Here is an 18,587-nt window from a genome sequence, read left to right on the forward strand (position 1 = left end):
CAGCTCATTATGCTTTCACTCTCAGCCGATAAGGTGCTACCGGGTGTTGCATGAACCGTTTGACGACTCGTGCGTGGTGGAGAGGAGCAAATGCTACACGTAAAAGTTTTATAACGTGACATGATGTCATTGGTTATAAGAGTGGTCCATTTTGAAAAATACGAATAAGTTTATTCTCGGATATTAGAAGTGAATATTTTTACACTAAAAAAAGATTTACAATTAGGCCATTACAAATATTTTATAAAGTTTTTGTCCTTCCGGTGTTCGGCCACTGAAGGGGGGGGGGGGGCGAAAAAAAGTGAATTTTTTAAACGAGCAAAAAAAACATGGATTTTAAAAAATATAAACGTGAAAACCGAATCTATTCTTGCTTATAATATATACGTTATTATTTTCTATGCAAAAATTTACGAAAAAAGACAAAAACGAAGGAAAATTTTTTTGGACGATTTTCGGAAATTCCACTGTTCGAATTTCCATTTCTGTTTCGTGCTAGAAGCGTTAATTCAACTCGGAGACTCATTTTTCGAGTTTTTCAGACTGTAGAGCCCACAGACAATCTATACCTATAAAGAAGGATTTCTGTCTGTCTGTCTGTCCGTATGTTCCTTATAGAATCAAAAACAATCAAATGAAAATATGCATGTAGAGGTTTTTTGGGGCCAGGAAAGGTTTTAGTGATGGTTAGAAACCCCTCCCCCCACTAAGAGGGGGGGCTCCCATACAAATGAAACACAAATTTCTGCATAACTCGACAACTAATCAAGCAAATAGAACAAAATTTGGCATGTGGGTGTTTTCGGTGACAAGAATTTATTCTATGGTAAATTGAGACCCCTCCCCTCTTTATAAGGGGAATTATAACTCCTCTCCTCTTTAAAAGGGGGGGCTTCCATACAAATTTCCTCATAGCTCGAGAACTAATCAAGCAAATGGAACCAAATTTGGCATGTGAAGGTTTTCGAAGGCAAGAATATTTTCTATAGTAAATTAGGACCCCTTCCCACTTTAAGAGGGGGGCTCCTGAACCAAAGAAACACAATTTTCCTCATAACTCGAGAAGTAATTAAGCAAATGAAACCAAATTTGGCATATGGCTGTTTTTGGAGACAAAATTTTTTTCTATGATGAATTGGGACCCCTCCCCGTTGTAGGAGGGGGGGATCCTATACACATGAAATACAAATTTCCTCATAACTGAAGAACTAATCAATCAAATGGAACAAAATTTGGCATGTGAAAGTTTTCAAGGGCAAGAATATTTTCTATGGTGAATAAGGACCCCTCCCAACTTTAAGAGGGGGGGCTCCTATACAAACGAAATACAAATTTCCTCATAACTCGAGAACTAATCAAGCAAATGGAACAAAATTTGGCACGTGGCTGTTTTTGGAGACAAAATTTTTTTTATGATGAATTGGGACCCCTCCCCACTTTAGGAAGGGGGGTCCTATACAAATGAAACGCAAATTTCCTCATAACTCGAGAATTAATCAAGCAAATGGAACCAAATTTGGCATGTGAAAGTTTTCTAGGGCATGAATATTTTCTATGGTGAATTAGAACCCCTCCTCACTTTAAGAGGGGGGGCTCCTATACAAACGAAATACAACTTTCCTCATAACTCGAGAACTAATCAAGCAAATAGAACCAAATTTGGCATGTGGAGGTTTCTGGAGGCAAAAATATTTTCTATGGTGAATTAGGACCCCTCCCAACTTTAAAAGGGGGTGCTTCTACACAAATGAAATACAAATTTCCTCATAATTCGAGAACTAATCAAGCAAATGGAACCATATTTGGCATGTGGGTGTTTTTGGAGGCAACCATTTTTTCTATGATAAATTAGGACCCCTTACCTTTTAAAGAGGGGGGGCTCTCATACAAACGAAATACAAATTTCCTCATAACTCTAGAACTAATCAAGCAAATGGAACCAAATTTATCATGTGGGTGTTTTTGTAGGCAAGAATATTTTCTATGATATATTTTCTATGGATTTCCCCACTTTAAGAGAGGGGGTGGGGGGCTCCCATACAAATTAAAAACAAATTTCCTCATAACTCGAGAACTAATCAAGCAAATGGAACCAAATTTGACACGTAAGTGGTTTTGGACGCAAGATTTTTTTCTATGGTGAATTGAGACCCCTCTCTTCTTTAGAAAGCGAGTTATGGCCCATCTCCCCTTTAAGAGGGTGGGCTTCCATACAAATGAAATGCAAATTTCCTCTTATCTCGAGAACTAATCAATCAAATGGAAACAAATTTGGCATGTGGGAGTTTTGGCAGAAATTTTTTCTATGGTGAATTACGACCCCTTCCCCTTTTAAGAGGGGAGCTCCCATACAAATGAAATTCAAATTTCCTTATAACTTGAGAACTAATCAAGCAAATGGAACCAAATTTGGCATGTGGGAGATTTTGGAGTGTTGAATTTATTTTACGATAGTTAGAGACCTCTCACCCCTGTGGTAGGGGGATATGGACTCTCATACAAATAAAACAGAAATTTTTGCGAAACTCAAAAACTAATCGAACTCGAGAAATTCGAAACTCTTCTATAAAACATTAGTCAATACAAGACCACAAAAACTATCTATAGTAACACTAGATCATTCAGGACGAGACGGTCGCGAGTGTTGCCGATGACCCGCCGTCGGAAGCGCCGCCGACTGAGGGGCTTGCAAAACTCGAGATTGTGACAAAGATCATCCGAGATTCATGATTTATGTACAACACAGGTTAATTTGTGGCAATACGAAGTTTGTCGGGTCAGCTAGTTGATTTTATAAAAATAAATTTGACTCATATCCTACAAATTATTCTTTTGCCCCCCGATTTTTCAAGCCAATTTCCAAGGGAGGGGTGACAAAAATTTTAAATATGATTTGCAATGGCCTTATAAACAGCAAAAAAATATGTTCTTTGCCTATCCTGAACCTTATACAGTATCGCATCAATTTGCAAGTATATTTATTTAATGTGCTTCAACCGCAGAATGCATCGTGTAGAATTTTTTCTCAGTTTTTCAATGGTGAGCTTTAAATTAAAACCAGTTGGTGGGTTGATGACAGAACAGGTTATTTTTTAATGAAATTCGATTTTTTTCACTTTATTTGAAACTCTATCCTTTTTCTTCATTAAATTGTATGGGTGGTGCCTGCTTCACTTACGAATTTATTCAACAGGTCACTGCAAGAGAATAAATTTCCTGTACTGTGGAAATCCTCATACATACTCTCTGTTCACATAAAAGCTCTTGTATGAATTACATTTCAACTGCTCAGCGTGTATTCTTCCCAAACCGATCTGTTACAACCAATTTGATCAAATTTGCGTCACTCTACACCAGTGATAGCCAAACTGCGGCCCGCGGGCCGCATGTGGCCCTTTGAGATGATTCGTGCGGCCCGCGGACTGATTTGAAAGATGATGAACTTAGGAGAAAATTTTTTGATAGCATATGAGTCCCTTAGGTTAATCGTATATGCCTCGCGCATGTTGTAAATCTGAATGCTTTCCGGTTTAAATCTCATGGCGATTCCTAGAAAATGGTTTTTGTTGTCGCCTAGGTTACATTTTGTTATGCACAGAAGTGGCTAGAGATTATTGCGGCCCGCGGCATTCATGGGCGATCTAATTTGGCCCGCACCATGCCTATGCCTGGGCACCACTGCTCTACACGTTCGCAAAATGGACAATGGCAAACAAGTTGGTGTTATCTATACTGATTCCAAAACAGCATTTGACCGACTAGACCGTTAATTTTGTTAAAAAAACTAGAGAAACTCGGAGTCTACAAATCCATGATTGCCTGGTTCAGATTGGAACCTTTCGTTCTGAATTGTTTACGAATGTTTCCGGCGTACCCCAAGGAAATAATCTTGAACCGCTTTTATTTTCACTATTTATCAACAAGCTCTCTGTTATCCAGCCACCAGGACCACTACTAAACATGCATAATTTCGTGGTAAAAGACCTTATAGCATGGGTTGAATAAGATTGAAGTTGAAATAGAACTTCAAATTCGATTTGAAATACGAAGTAGAAATGGGATATAAAATTGAACTTTCAATGGAATTTCAAATTTCACGAATAGGACTCGAAATTGAACTTCAATTTACTTACTTTACCAGCCGTGAGTCGAAGTGGCACTTGCCGTATCAAGAATTCCTCTTCATTGTACTCGGTCCTGGGCTACTCGTTGCCAATTCGTTGCGCGTCTCGACACATGCAAATCGGTTTCAATCTGGTTGAGTCATTTGACACGTTGGGCCCCTCTGTTTCTGGATCCGGTGGGGTTCTTGAAGAGAACGGATTTCACGGCACACTGTGCCAGGCACAGTCGTCCGGCATCTTTGCGATGTGGTTTCGCAACTTTTCGCAACTTTCGCCAGGTGTAAGATGGAAATCTCTCCAAATAGAGCCTGTAACTCGTGGCTCATACGCCTACGCCACTCTCCGCTAACCGTTAGTATTTTCCCAAAAATAGTCCACAACAGTCCTTTCGTTCAAATACGGCAAGTGCACGTATGTCTTTCGTAAGCAAAGTTGCTGTCTCAAGTCCGTAGAGGACTACCGGTCTGATTGTACATTGTCAGCTTTGTGCGGCGGTGAATGCTCCTTGATCGAAGCGTCTTGGGGAAGGAAAGGTAGGTTCAATTTCCAACTTAAATGCGTCGTTGAATCACCATACTCGTATTATTATCGGCGATGACCAAAGATCCCAAATATACCAATTCATTGACCACTTCCAGTTAATTGCCGTCAATAGTCACTGTCCGTCGGAGGCAAACGTTGCTTTTTGTGGAGCCTTTTCCAACGATATATTTGGTTTTTGACGCATTGATTTGTAAGCCTGTCCTCCTAGCCTCCGTTTTAGTCTGGCGAAGATTGCTCCGTCGTCCCAAGGTTTCTAGTAATGTTGTCGAGATCATCTGCGAAGCCTAGGAGTTGGATACTCTTGCTGAAGATCGTTCCTCGATCCAGGATAGCTTTGATCAGCCGCGTCAGTTTGTCCGGAAAACCGTACTCGTGCATTATCGGCCATAGCTGTTCGCGTTCTACGGTATAATATGCTGCTCTAAAATCCACGAAAATATAATGCATGGGCACGTTGTACTCTCGACATATCTGGAGAATTTGTCGAAAAGTAAAAATTTGATCCGTAGTAGCACGGGCCCCTATAAAGCCCGCCTGATACTGCCCAACGAATTTTCTTGCTATGGAGGATAGACGATGCAACAAAATCGGGGAGAGCACCTTACAGGCAGCACCTTGTAGATGGGACAGATTACGCCTTCCATCCACTCTTCCAGTAGTTTCTCGTCTTCCCAAATTCTTGAAATCAGTCAGTGAAATGTCGTTGTTCATACGAACAAGGACTACACAGTCTTTAAGCAGTGGAAACTCAATTTCTCGATCAGCTAAAGCTAAAGTAGTATTTATTAGCAAATTTATTATTAGTTTTAAGGACAATACTCACAATTTTGTGTAGGCTCGTATTCATAGGTTAGCTTTTAAGTTCATTAATTATAAGTAGAAATAAGCTGTAATTACATTAATATAAGTTTCTTCCAATTAATAATAGGGTAATGTAAGTTCAACTTACATAGAATATAATATAATCAAATTTATGAAGTATTAATGTGAAATTTAACAATTTAATTGTAATCTTCAGCTCCGACCACGCGCTTAACTTTTATCAAACTCGAACACATAATGCCTTTGTTTCATTGTCACTGGCTGCGCAGGGTTTACTCACTAGAGCGAGGGATCGCTGTCAGTACGCGATCTGGTAGCTCAGCGTTGCCAGAAACTGTGCCAACATTCCCGCCCCCGTAACACTGCGTGTCCAGAGCAGTTTTACCATGAGAAGTAACATCTAACAGCGCCAGCTTGTTCACTGCCCTTCGCATAACTCCCGTGTCAGTCTGGATTGTTGCTCGTCGCACTCTACCATCTGGACCACGCTGTATTGCCGACACGACTCCCCGTATCCAGTTGTTCCTTTTAGAACTGTCCGCTACGAATACCAGATCCCCTACTTCAATAGGTTTTGTGTCTCTGAACCATTTAGTCCGTCTGCAAATTGTCGGAAGGTATTCCTTCAGCCATCGTTGCCAAAAGAAATCAAGCTGATGGCGAATCTGGTTCCAGCTATTCAAAACTGCTGCTTGTGGATTCACGGGACTGACTGCCGGTTGTTTGATGCCATTGGAGCTGCCGAATATAAAATGGTTGGGCGTAAGAGCTTCTTGCTCGGCAGTATCCAACGGTAGGTAGGTCAAGGGCCTAGAATTTACAATACTCTCCGCTTCGACCAGTAACGTAGAGAGTCCTTCGTCGGTTAACTTCCTGCCCGTTTCTATGCTCTCGATGGCCGTCTTTGTGGATCGAACCAACCTCTCCCACGCCCCTCCCATGTGCGGGGCTAAGGGAGGGTTGAAGTGCCATTTTGTATTAGCGTTTGTAAACGTTTCCGCCAGGCCAAGGTTGATCTGCTGCATTAGCACCTTTTCGGCGCCGATGAAATTGGTGCCGTTGTCACTATAGACCTCCAAAGGAGCTCCTCTTCGCCCAACAAATCGACGAAAGCAGCAAATGCAGCTTTCTGTGCTCAAACTAAACGCGATCTCCAGGTGGATTGCTCTAATAGTCAGGCAGGTAAAGAGTGCCACCCAACGTTTAGCGAGGCTGCGTCCTACCTTCACCATCACCGGCCCAAAGTAATCGACCCCAATGTGAGAAAATGGACGTTCAAACGATGCCAATCGTGCAGCCGGTAGGGGTGCCATTTTTGGAGTTGACGGTTGGGACTTATAAATGCTGCACCATTGGCATAGTCTGATCACTTTTCGTATAGCAGCACGAAGCTGCGGGATGTAAAATTTCTGCCTCACCTCGTTGACAACCGTCTCGAAATTAGCATGGTGATTTCCACGGTGATAATGATCCAAAATTAGAGCTGTCAACCTGTGTCCCTTTGGCAAAATTATTGGGAATTTCGTATTAAAACTGATGTTCGACGCTGCACCTATTCTGCCGTCCAATCGTATGACTCCGCTTTCGTCTATATAGGGAGACAGCTTGAAGATGAAGGATGTTTTGTCTACCTCACGATTACCCGCTTTTAGTTGGGCAGCCTCATCCGGAAACGATTCATTCTGGCAGATTCTCCATAATTCATTCTCAGCCTTCTGAAGTTCGCTCGAACTCAACGGTCCGAAATTACGTTGCTGTCTCGTTTCCCGCGCATTGCTGATAAACCGTAATGTATAGGCAACTGCTCGAAGGAGTCTCATCCACCGGGAAAACCGTTCAAACTTCACTGTTGGCTCTCGTATTGTGACTTCGTGCACGAAACATGATCGAATCTCTTCTTCCGTGTTGAATTTCTGGCCGCATTTTTGGATTGGCCACTGCTGCTCCGGATACTGGAGAAATTTCGGACCACGAAACCATTCGCCTTCCACAGATAGGCAAAAACCTTGCCTCCATTTGGTGGCTTCATCAGCAGTATTCATTTTGGTCGGCACCCATCTCCACTCTTCACTTTCCGTTAACGTGAGTATTTCACCTACGCGGCAAGACACGTATTGTCGATATCTGCGCGCGTCCGAACGGATCCATGCTAACACTGTGCTCGAGTCCGACCAGAATATTCTTTTATCGATGCCGTATGTACGGTTATCTCCGATGAAAGATGCCAAACGAGCTCCGAGAACGGCTGCCTTCAGTTCCAAGCGAGGTATAGACAACGGCTTGAGAGGCGCTACCTTGGCCTTCGCCGCTACCAGGGTGGTGTGTATGGTGCCATCAGCAAAGGTGAAGCGATAATATGCAGCAGCGCTGTAAGCCTCCTCACTTGCATCCACCAGCACATGCAACTGAATAGAGCGCAGAGATCCTGAGAGTGTTTGGCCAATATAGCATCGAGAAAGTCTAACATTATCGACTTGCCACAAATATTCAGTCCACCTTCTCCAGCGGTCAAATGCCTCTTCTCCGATTTCTTGGTCCCAGTCTGTACCGGAACGCCATATTGATTGGATTAGAATTTTACCGTGGACCGTATATATGGCAAGCAGTCCTAGAGGGTCAAATAATGACATTACGCATCGTAATACTTGCCGCTTGGTTGGTCGACGGTCTTCATTAATGATTGCACTAATCTCTTTTCGCATTTCGGTAGAGAATCCCAATTTATCCTCGGCAGGCAGCCACAACATGCCTAGAACCCTTTCGCCTTTGTCCAAATCTAGATTTTTCACTTCAGCAACCGTTGATTCTCCCAGATGCTGCAATACATCCGGGGAGTTGGAACGCCAGCCATGAATATCAAATCCGCCTTTGTCATGAATGAACTTCACTTCTGCTGCTACTTGCTTAGCTTCTGCTACGGTGTCGAAACAATCCAAATAATCGTCCACGTAGTGGCACTTCACCACAGCTTCTGCACCTCGCGGGAACTCAGCTGCAAAGTCCTCAGCGTTTTTGTTTTTAATGAATTGTGCACTACATGGTGAGCAACTCGAACCGAAGGTAGCCACATCCATCAGGAATACTTCGGGATTATTACGTGTATCGTCCCGCCATAAAAAACGCTGCGCATGTCGGTCTTCTGGTCGAATGCGAATTTGGTGAAACATTTGGCGGATATCACCACTTACCGCCACGGGTTTCTCGCGAAAACGGATTAGAATTCCTGGTAAACAGGTCAATAAATCGGGGCCTTTTAGAAGTAGGCTATTTAAAGAGATGCCATCTACTTTGGCCGCCGCATCCCAAATTAATCTAACCTTTCCCGGCTTTTTGGGATGGGTCACGATTCCGAGTGGCAGATACCAAGACCTTCGGGGATCAGCTGCCATTAACTCCTTTTCGGTAGCGCGGTGCGCATATCCCTGCGCTTGATAAGCTTGAATCTGTTGGTGTACATTATGTTTTAGCACAGGGTCACGGGACATTCTCTTCTCTAGACACTCGAGACGACGTAGCGCCATATGATAACTTTCCGGAAATTCGAACTGATCATATCTCCATAGGAGACCGGTCTCAAACCTATCGCCCAAACGTTTTGTAGTATCTGCCAGAATTTTCTTCGCTCTCATATCGTCTACCGATTCGAGTTCAGCCAATGATTTAGCGCCAATATCATCTACCTCAAAATGCAGCTTAACCAGCTCGTGAAGATCTTTATCTTTTCTAACGTCCGAAATATGGCAGCACACACCTGTGAATTTTACGTTATTTTTACTCCCACCGCCGTAAATGCACCATCCGAGCCTAGTTTTCGTGGCTACTGGCTCTCCGAGTCGTCCTTCTCGGCATTTCAATGGTAGGGATAAATTCACCTGATCCAGACCGATAAGCACACGTGGCACAGCATTTTCATAACGCGACAAGGGCAACCCTTTTAGATGGGGATACTGCTGGACCAGGTCCTGCGGATTCAGCGATTGTACCGGCAGTTTCAGTGCAGACACTGTTCGAGCCGACTCGATATTGAAAAATTTCTTGCTCGTCGATCCCGATACTTTAAATGAAACCTTCCTAGACTCCGCTTCGCATCGCGTTACGTCACCAGTCCATTTAAGGCACAGTGGCTCGATCGGACCAGATGCATCTAACTCATCAGCTACTGATTGCTCAACCAAGGTTATTGAGGATCCCTCATCTAGAAATGCAAACGTGCTGACGGTTCCCATTTTGCTCTGCAGTGTAACAGGTACTATTCGAAAAAGAACTTTTGATTCACTACCACGATGCGAGTGACTTTCAGCGGTTGCTACCTTTGTTGTACTCTCAGCTTTAGAATGTAATAGCGGGTGGTGTTTAAACGAGCAACCATCGACACCACACTTCACCACTAACCGGCAGCGATTTCTCCCATGTGGGTTGAGGCAAGTACGACATAGCTTTAGGTTATGAATTTTATCCCAGCGCTTTTCAATGGTAAGAGCATGGAAAATTTTACAATCTTTTATTCGATGGTCCGACTGATCACAAAGAAAGCATCCTTTTGGTGAGACTGTCGTATTCGCCGCACTTGCTCCTGGCTCTTGCGCGTCGCACAGACTGTGTGTGTATAATGGTACATTATCCCTCGACTTCGTATTGTTGTTTTTCCGGCCACTTATGCGTCGATCGGTTGGGTGGCTAACTAAATTAGTCACTTGACTCGCAGCTGTAACCATTTGCGACATGTAATCAGCAAAGGTTTGCAACGTGATAATCGAACTGCTTTTCTTCTGCATTCCCCACTGGAGTTTCAGCGACGTCGGCAATTTGTCTTCTAGCTCTTGTAGAAGTGACGGATTGTTCAGGTGGGCGATTTCCCCTGAAGCTTGCAAATGATCGCAAAGTCCCTGAATTTCCATCCCGAAATCAATCAATGTTTCGAGGCGTTCCATCTTTGGTGGTGGTGTTGTGCGAACTCTGTTCAACAGAGCTGATATAAGCAATCCTGGTCTCCCGTAAAGCGTCCGAAGAGTTTCGATAGCCTGAGGCACAGACGATGGCAAGAGCAGCCGACTGCGCACTGATTCGCGCGCATGCCCTTTCAAAGAGCGTTGTAATCTTATAAGATTTTCGGCGTTAGTAAAGCCACAGTTCTCTGTGGTGATTGTATACTGGCTGATAAATATAGGCCATTCTTCTGGACTTCCGTCAAAATCCGGAAGATCGCGGGACATTACTCTACGCGCTGCAATTTGCGCTGAAGTGGGGCCTAAATTTAGGGCTGTCATGTCATTTGCCAAATTTGTGTCTGATTGAGCACATTCTATGTGTCTTGTGTATGGTGGTGGTAGCATTGACCACACAGGAAGTTTTCGATTTTCGGTGCCTAGTGGACATGTGCATTGTTCTACTGGGAGCGTTTTCTTGATATTCGCTCCGCGACTGGTTGGTCTGTATGGAAGTTCAACTTCCTGCGATGCAGCGTACTGAAACGGCAACGGTGCGATTTCGATGGAGGCAGCAGCGGGTCTGGTGCAAGCTGGCGGAGGCGAGGGCATACGATGCGTTGATCGATCTATACGATTTTGTGGCGATGACAGCGGGACAACGGGTATGGATCGTGAGAGCGTATTTCTATCTGTAGTAATGCGATGTGCAATATGTGCTCCATTCGCCGAACGTGTTGAAATTAAATTTCTATCCCAGTGAGAGGTATTGTTTTGGACCATGGTTTCCAGATTTGGTGCCTTCTGATGCACAACGTTTGATGTACTCGTGTTGGGCCTTTCGTGTCCGTCATTCCTTATCCATGCTATTACCTTCTCGTGGTTACTACGACAGAGGTCGCTTACTACACTAACGATTTCGTCCGCCTCCTGTTGTTCCAGTAGATCGTATTTTTCTTGCAGAAACGTTTTCTCCATTTTCTCCTCGTCGAGAATTTGTTTTTTCTCCTGGTCAATTCGCTTCTGTTCCAGCGCTTTCTCGAGGTGGAATCTTTTACGACGAACTTGCTGTTCCTCCTCCAATCGTTTTTGTTCCAGTGCCTTCCGTACGGACTCTCTAGAAGATCGGCTATGCACGCTGACAGGTAGACAATTTCTGCATGACCAAGGACGATGTTCGACAGATGCTGTAACGCCAGCGCACTGGAAATGGTTCCAAGCTGAACACTCGTCACACTGAACCATATCGTCTGCCCAATCAGGTTTATCACAGGCAGCACAATTACTCCCGTCATTGGCACGATCGGCGTCTTTATTGTTAGCCATAAAATTCTTTAGTTTGTTCATACGAACAAGGACTACACAGTCTTTAAGCAGTGGAAACTCAATTTCTCGATCAGCTAAAGCTAAAGTAGTATTTATTAGCAAATTTATTATTAGTTTTAAGGACAATACTCACAATTTTGTGTAGGCTCGTATTCATAGGTTAGCTTTTAAGTTCATTAATTATAAGTAGAAATAAGCTGTAATTACATTAATATAAGTTTCTTCCAATTAATAATAGGGTAATGTAAGTTCAACTTACATAGAATATAATATAATCAAATTTATGAAGTATTAATGTGAAATTTAACAATTTAATTGTAATCTTCAGCTCCGACCACGCGCTTAACTTTTATCAAACTCGAACACATAATGCCTTTGTTTCATTGTCACTGGCTGCGCAGGGTTTACTCACTAGAGCGAGGGATCGCTGTCAGTACGCGATCTGGTAGCTCAGCGTTGCCAGAAACTGTGCCAACAGTCGTTGCTAGCGGTTCTTGGCCATTTTTGTAGAGTTCTGCCGGGAGTCGGTCCTTTCCGACGATTCTATTATTCTTCAGCAGACCGATTTCTCGCCAAAGCACATTCATCGCAAATATGATGTGCCATTCGAATGTTCTTCTCTTTTGACATGAATGGCAATAGGCACATAAGTTAGCGGCGTCGATTCACTGTCTTTTGCTCCGCGAAGGTTTTACTAGTTTATTTTCACAGCTTACCGCTTCTAACGTAGCAGAAAATATAGCACATACGCAAACATTTCAGTTTTATTTGTATGAGAGTCCTTATCCTCCTACCACAGGAGTGAGGAGTCTCAAACCATCATAAATTCATGCCTTCAAAACCCCCACATGCCAAATTTGGTTCTATTTGCTTGATTAGTTCTCGAGTTATGAGAAAATTTTCATTTCATTCGTATGGGATGCCCCCTTCTTAAAAACGGCAAAGGTCTTAATTCACCGTAGAAAAAATTCTTGCCTCTAGATCCCCTCACATGCCAAATTTGGTTCCTTTTGCTTGATTAGTTCTCGGGTTATGAGGAAATTTGTATTTCATTTGAATGGGAGCTCTCCCTTTTATGCCCTTCTTAAAATTGCTCTCTTACTTCTCCATAAAATTGCTGGTCATTTTATCTATCCAACGACATATAAATCGTTTGGTTTCGTTCAGTAGTTTAGTAGTTATTAGCATTTGAAATCTTTCATTCAAACGTTACACTTCTATTTTCGTTTTCACAAAGTGCTACCCAGTCCCAGTATAGTAAACAAAGACGTAGTCCTACGTCAAAAATCACGAGAAATCGATTGATGATGGTCTCAACGCGCGGAAATGACGGGAAGTAACCCATTTTGCCTCATTTACCCCTATTTTCAAATAGTTTTAAAAGAATCATCTACAAACTCTCTAATTTGAGATTCTGTGGTTAGAAAAGAAGAAGAATGTTGTGAAAAAGGTATTTGAACAATTTTATTTCATTGCAACATAATCTACAAGTGTGTTTTGCCCCATTTTACTCGAGGTTTCTGTACTACAAGTAAAACGCCAATTCGATGCTTTTACCTGATATTTTTAAAAAGGTATGCCAGTTGGGAAGGTTGGAAAAGTCAAAAGATCTAACGACAATCAAGTTTTCACAAAATCACAAAAATGTCATGTAAAAGAATGTTTTGCTTTGTTTTACCCTACAACTTTCACAGAAATCTGAGAATGTATTTATAGGAAAAGGAGCAAATGTGAAAGTGCTTCGATTTCGTTCAAATTTGGTGTGTTTGTTCCTAGTTGAAAAACTTTATACTCATATTTTTTATTGGATGCCTAGGGTGCCGCTTTCTAAGTTAGGGTGGCTTCAAAAATCGTCATGCTTTCCGATTTTATTTCATTCAAAGCTTCATAACTTTTGAACCACTGCACTGAACCGATTTTAATGATTTTGATTCTAAATAAAAGATATTTCAACGGCAAACATGCGTATCGATACAAAATCATATTGTAAAACCGAACATTACATCTGTACCGCACTTTTCCAAAACTGATATCAAATTCGCCTAGGCTTAATCGTCTCGCCGTAAAGAATGTGCAATCTGTTGGGGCAATGGACTTTAGTCATTTTTTCTGGCACACTTCCCTAACACAGATATCAAATTGAACTAGCTTTAATCGCGTTCGTAAGAAATTTGTCGGCACGAGGGGGCTTTATCACTCTTTCTGGCGTACTTCTCAAGCAAGGACATCAAAATGGTTAGGTTTAATCGCGAAGTTACGAAATCTCGTTAAGCTTTGTCATTTGATATGGTTTCCTTTCCAAGCACAGATATCATATTGATATAGGTTTAGATCATCGTAAAGAATCTTTCAATCAATCACGAAGCGAGAATTTCCAGTTGGACAATGCTTCATTATTTTCAATTTTTCAATAGTACGTACTTAATTTCATTATTGGTGTGGATGCGTAGAAGATTTTCAGATTGATTGGTGCAAAAATATTAATATTTTTTGAAACGATGGTTCTACAATTGATTTTTTTTGGTAATGGAGGGAAAAGAGTGGAAAGGAAGGGAGGGGGGGGGGGTAAAAGTAGCTACTAGTAGTCGTGACTCCTACCTTTTGTCCAATGCTGGAAGGTGCATGGGTCGAACCAAGCTATAATCTGAGATTATAACCGGATTCGAACCCACAACACCCGCCAGGGCATGTGGCTCGCTGGTACCTGTGTACCTAAGAACCACAAAGGCGCTGGACAAAAGGAGACTGCATAGCCCCCCTTATTAAGCTAGCGGCATGGGTTGGGTCATTTTTAGACACAAATTGTGCCTCTTCCTCCACCTACTGTAGACACCACCGTCTGAGAAATTTAATCTAACTTTGTGTTTACTGGCGAGACGACGACGCTATGCAGGCCCTTGCGACTTACAGGGTACTGCATGTGAACGCTGTTCGTCTGTCAGCGTGTTAGCCGCGATTCTCAGCGCGGGGTTTAGGGGGAAGGCCCCGTTCCTGTGAAAATAGACCAAACCTCGTGATTTTAGTCATGACCTTGAAATGCGGTTAGGCAGGCGAGAGGTCGAGTTGATGGCTACCCACTCTATAAGCATTGTTGAAGATTGGATGCGATCCAGGAAACTGGACCTAGCGCATCATAAAACGGAGGTTATCGTGGTGAACAACCGCAAGTCGGTGCAGCAAGCAAATATCAGTGTCGGGGACTACACTATTTCGTCAACGCTGTCCTTAAAACTCCTGGGAGTCATGGTCGACGTCAAGCTCAAGTTTGGGAGCCACGTCGACTATGCCTTGAAGAAGGCTTCCACAGCTATTTCGGCATTTTCTCGTATGATGTCTAATAGCTCTGCGATATATGGCAGCAAGCGAAAGCTATTAGCCAACGTGGTCAAGTTCATACTCAGGTATGACGGTCCGGTGTGGTCATCGGCGTTAGGTACCAAAAGTTATCTACCCAAGCTGGAAAGCACCTATCGTCTCATGTGCTTAAGATGGCGAGTGCGTATCGCACAGTTTCACATGACGCAATCTGCGTCTTAGCGGGTATGATACCTATTGGTATAATCATCAGCGAAGACGTAGAGTGCTTCAACCAACGTGGAACTAGAGGCATACGGAGTACCACAAGATCGGCCTCGATGATACCATGGCAGCGGGCATGGTCTAATTCCACAAAAGGCCGGTGGACACATCGACTTATCCCGGAACTATCCGGGTGGGTCAACAGGCGCCACGGCGAAGTCAACTTCCACCTGACACAAATCCTGTCAGGGCACGGTTGTTTTAGACAGTATCTGCACAAGTTTCGGCATGCGGAGTCCCCCGCGTGTCCCGAATGCGTGGACGTTGAGGAAACTGCAGAACATGCTTTCTTCATATGCCCTCGTTTCGCGGGCGTAAGAAGCAACATGATGGCAGTGAGCGGACAGGACACTACTCCGGATAACTTAGTCCAAAGGATGTGTTCTAGCTCGGACGTCTGGGGAGCGGTCAATGCGGCCAGATCGTACTTGAGCTACAAAACCGCTGCAGAGCCGATCAACGGCGAATAAACAGCCTAACTACCATAGTCAGGTAGTTATCTAAAAGTGTGCGTTAAGCACAATAGGACCCACCCCCTCCCCCTGAAGTAATACCGATAAGGTGGTGCCAGGGGGGGACTCGAGTAGGGTTTTAGTGGGTCTGGATCCTTACGCACCAGTAGGGGGGTCGGGATACCAAACCCCACTCCCTGAGTTGTCTTCTCAGGAGTCTGATAGCAGATTTCCCTACTCGTTAAAAAAAGAAAGGCATATATTAATATTTTTAGAAACGATGGTTCTACAATTGATGAAGGGACGATAAGAGAAAGTAATGAAGAAGGATTTTTTTAGGAATGGAGGAGAAATAGTGGAAAGGAAGTGGGGGGGGGGGGAGTGCAAAAAAATTGAAAATCGATCGGAAAACCGCTAAGCTATTAGCGCTCAAAATTTTTCGTAATGCTCGCATTTTTCGATTTTCTGGAATGCCCCCTATACCAGCTACCTTCCTGAAAGACGTAGTCATACGTCAAATGTATGGGTCTAAATTTTTTCGACTAGGAACAAACATACTAAATTTGAACGAAATCGGAACACTTTCACATTTGCTCCTTTTCCTATTAAGACATTCTCAGATTTCAGTAGCAGTTGCAGGGTAACCGATTTTAACAAAAATTTTACAGAATTGTAGCTCTACTGTGTTACCTGACTCATAACGAATATACGTTATATACGGGGGAGGGTCTCGTAACTCACTAACTTTGTGGTTTTTCGTTTAATTGATCATAAATTCGAATAGAGCATACAAATATCAACTATATAACATAAGAAATTACACGTTTACTCCAAAAATAAAAGCGTGAGAGATTTTAGAATTTCGGAAATAGGGTTTCGTTATGAGTCAGGTAACACAGTAGTTGATATTTCTATCAAAATTTATTATAAATGTGATAGAAAAACTTACGACACACAAAATGTTCTACAAAGTTTCTACCTTGTTCTGTTACTTATGATACGCTTTGTTATAATTTGTTTGTATAACAAGGTAGAATGCTGATTTTTGTAACTCATCTTGTTATAAATTTGATAGAATTATATCATAATTTGTTATATTTGTGATATTCCTAGAGCAGATGTTGTTACATTTTTTGTTATTTTATCTACTAACGAGACCAAGTTTATAACAAAACACAAAGGAGATTCTTGATATTTGGAACTCATCCTGTTATAATTTTGATATTTTCTTTTAATCGGGTTCCTATTTAATCAATTTACAAACAAGATGATTAAATTGTGATCGTAACACCCTTTATCTAACAATAATATACCCATACCCATGTACCCATATTTTGGCTCCCAGTTTCTAGAATGCTCCTCAAGACGATTAATATTAATATTAATATTAATAATAATATAATATAATATTAATATTAATATAATATTAAAATAACAACTGAAGTTTCCAGGTTCAACATTCCATTTTTCGTCAGTTTAGTCATTTATATGATAACGTGTATTCATGAAATCAAGTAAAACGAATGTACGAAGTTTTTGATCAGTTGTAGTTATACTGGAAAACGTTCCCCGTTTCTTCTTCCCCTGTTGATTTTGAAATGCATCTATGTATGAATTACTTATTCACACAAGATTTATTTCTTATAATCGTCTTTGCGGCAATACTTCACAGTTGGCCTGGCCGATTAAATATTTGCAATATATCTCTGATATTTTGCAAATGTTAATACAGAGATACTTTGCAAATGTTAATACAGACAAGAAAATAATTTTAAATATTTCTATGATTAGAAATCATTAAAGTTATTTCCAGGAATCCTCTATTGTGGCTGTGTTGGTATTAATAAGAATAAGAATAAGAAAGTTGTAGTTATACTGGAAAACGAGTATAAACAATTAACACCACAATCAGGCTGCTCTCCCAAATCGAGACGTAAATTGTAAATTGGAGTAAATTGTTACGCGCACAATGTCGCACAATTTTCGTTAATTGAACATGTTGGTGAGATGGCGCACTGATTATGAATATGTATGTCTGTCACAAAGTATATATATTTTTCGGAGAAACAGTGTAATGAGAAGGACGTGCCTGTATGAATGTTGTGCTCAACAGAAAATGAAGTTCACCACAGTACAAGGAGCCTACACGAACTCAATTTATTCTTCCGATAGTCTGGCTGGGATACCGTGGTCCAATTATGAAACTGAAATCGTGCGAATGTAAGCATACATTTGTGCTGTTCTTGTTAATTAATGAATTTAAATGAAACAATTTAAGCCACTTGCAGCATGATATCGAGAGATATTATTTCTGGTACAGCTTATTCCATCTTCTGCCATACCAGTACGGTACACCAGTATGATGCTTTACTTATTAAGCAACAATATCTTTCTATGGTAAAAGCAAAAAACTATCAGTAAAAATTTTTGCCGGAATTTTATTAGACCATTACAAAATTTTATAAAGTTTTTGTCCCTCCGGTGTTGGGTTCCTGGGTTGGGTGTTGGGGAGGCGAAAAAAACAGAGTGAATTTTTCAATCGGAACAAAAAACTATGGGATTTAAGCATTTTTATTTTTAGCATATTTAAAAAATTAACTCATATCCTACAATTTATTTTTTGCCCCCCGATTTTTCAAGCAAATTTCCCAGGGGGAACGGGGGGCGGGTTGACAAAAACTTTAAAAATAATTTGCAATGGCCTTATTTCGACAAATTGGATCGAGCAAGAAGCGTTATTTTTACAATACGTCCTGATACATACAGTGAATTCGTAATTCTAAAGGTAAAAGCATAAGTTTATATAATACAAGTAA

General features: G+C 41.8%; 3 protein-coding genes across 6 annotated transcripts in view; 1 reads left to right on the forward strand and 2 right to left on the reverse strand.

Moving 5' to 3' along the window:
* Nucleotides 1-18,587, forward strand: part of LOC128737874 (uncharacterized) — a 345,115-nt gene that overhangs the window by 83,204 nt on the left and 243,324 nt on the right. The gene's annotated exons all lie outside the window — the stretch shown is intronic.
* Nucleotides 5,762-6,802, reverse strand: LOC128736478 (uncharacterized). The gene has a single exon (XM_053830962.1). The coding sequence runs from the start codon at nt 6,800-6,802 to the stop codon at nt 5,762-5,764; it is 1,041 nt and encodes a 346-aa protein (XP_053686937.1).
* On the reverse strand, nt 6,825-11,740 carry LOC128736479 (uncharacterized). Its single transcript, XM_053830963.1, has 2 exons — nt 6,908-11,740; nt 6,825-6,833 (listed from the first exon to the last, which is right to left on the reverse strand). Exons 1-2 carry the CDS (start codon nt 11,738-11,740, stop codon nt 6,825-6,827), a joined length of 4,842 nt encoding a protein of 1,613 aa, XP_053686938.1.

This window comes from Sabethes cyaneus, chromosome 2 (assembly GCF_943734655.1).
Source record: "Sabethes cyaneus chromosome 2, idSabCyanKW18_F2, whole genome shotgun sequence".
NCBI lineage: Eukaryota > Metazoa > Arthropoda > Insecta > Diptera > Culicidae > Sabethes > Sabethes cyaneus.

Excerpts from the sequence above, each read along its gene's own strand:
- LOC128736478 (XM_053830962.1), bottom strand. The coding sequence starts at position 6,802 with ATGGCACCCCTACCGGCTGCACGATTGGCATCGTTTGAACGTCCATTT.
- LOC128736479 (XM_053830963.1), bottom strand. The coding sequence starts at position 11,740 with ATGGCTAACAATAAAGACGCCGATCGTGCCAATGACGGGAGTAATTGT.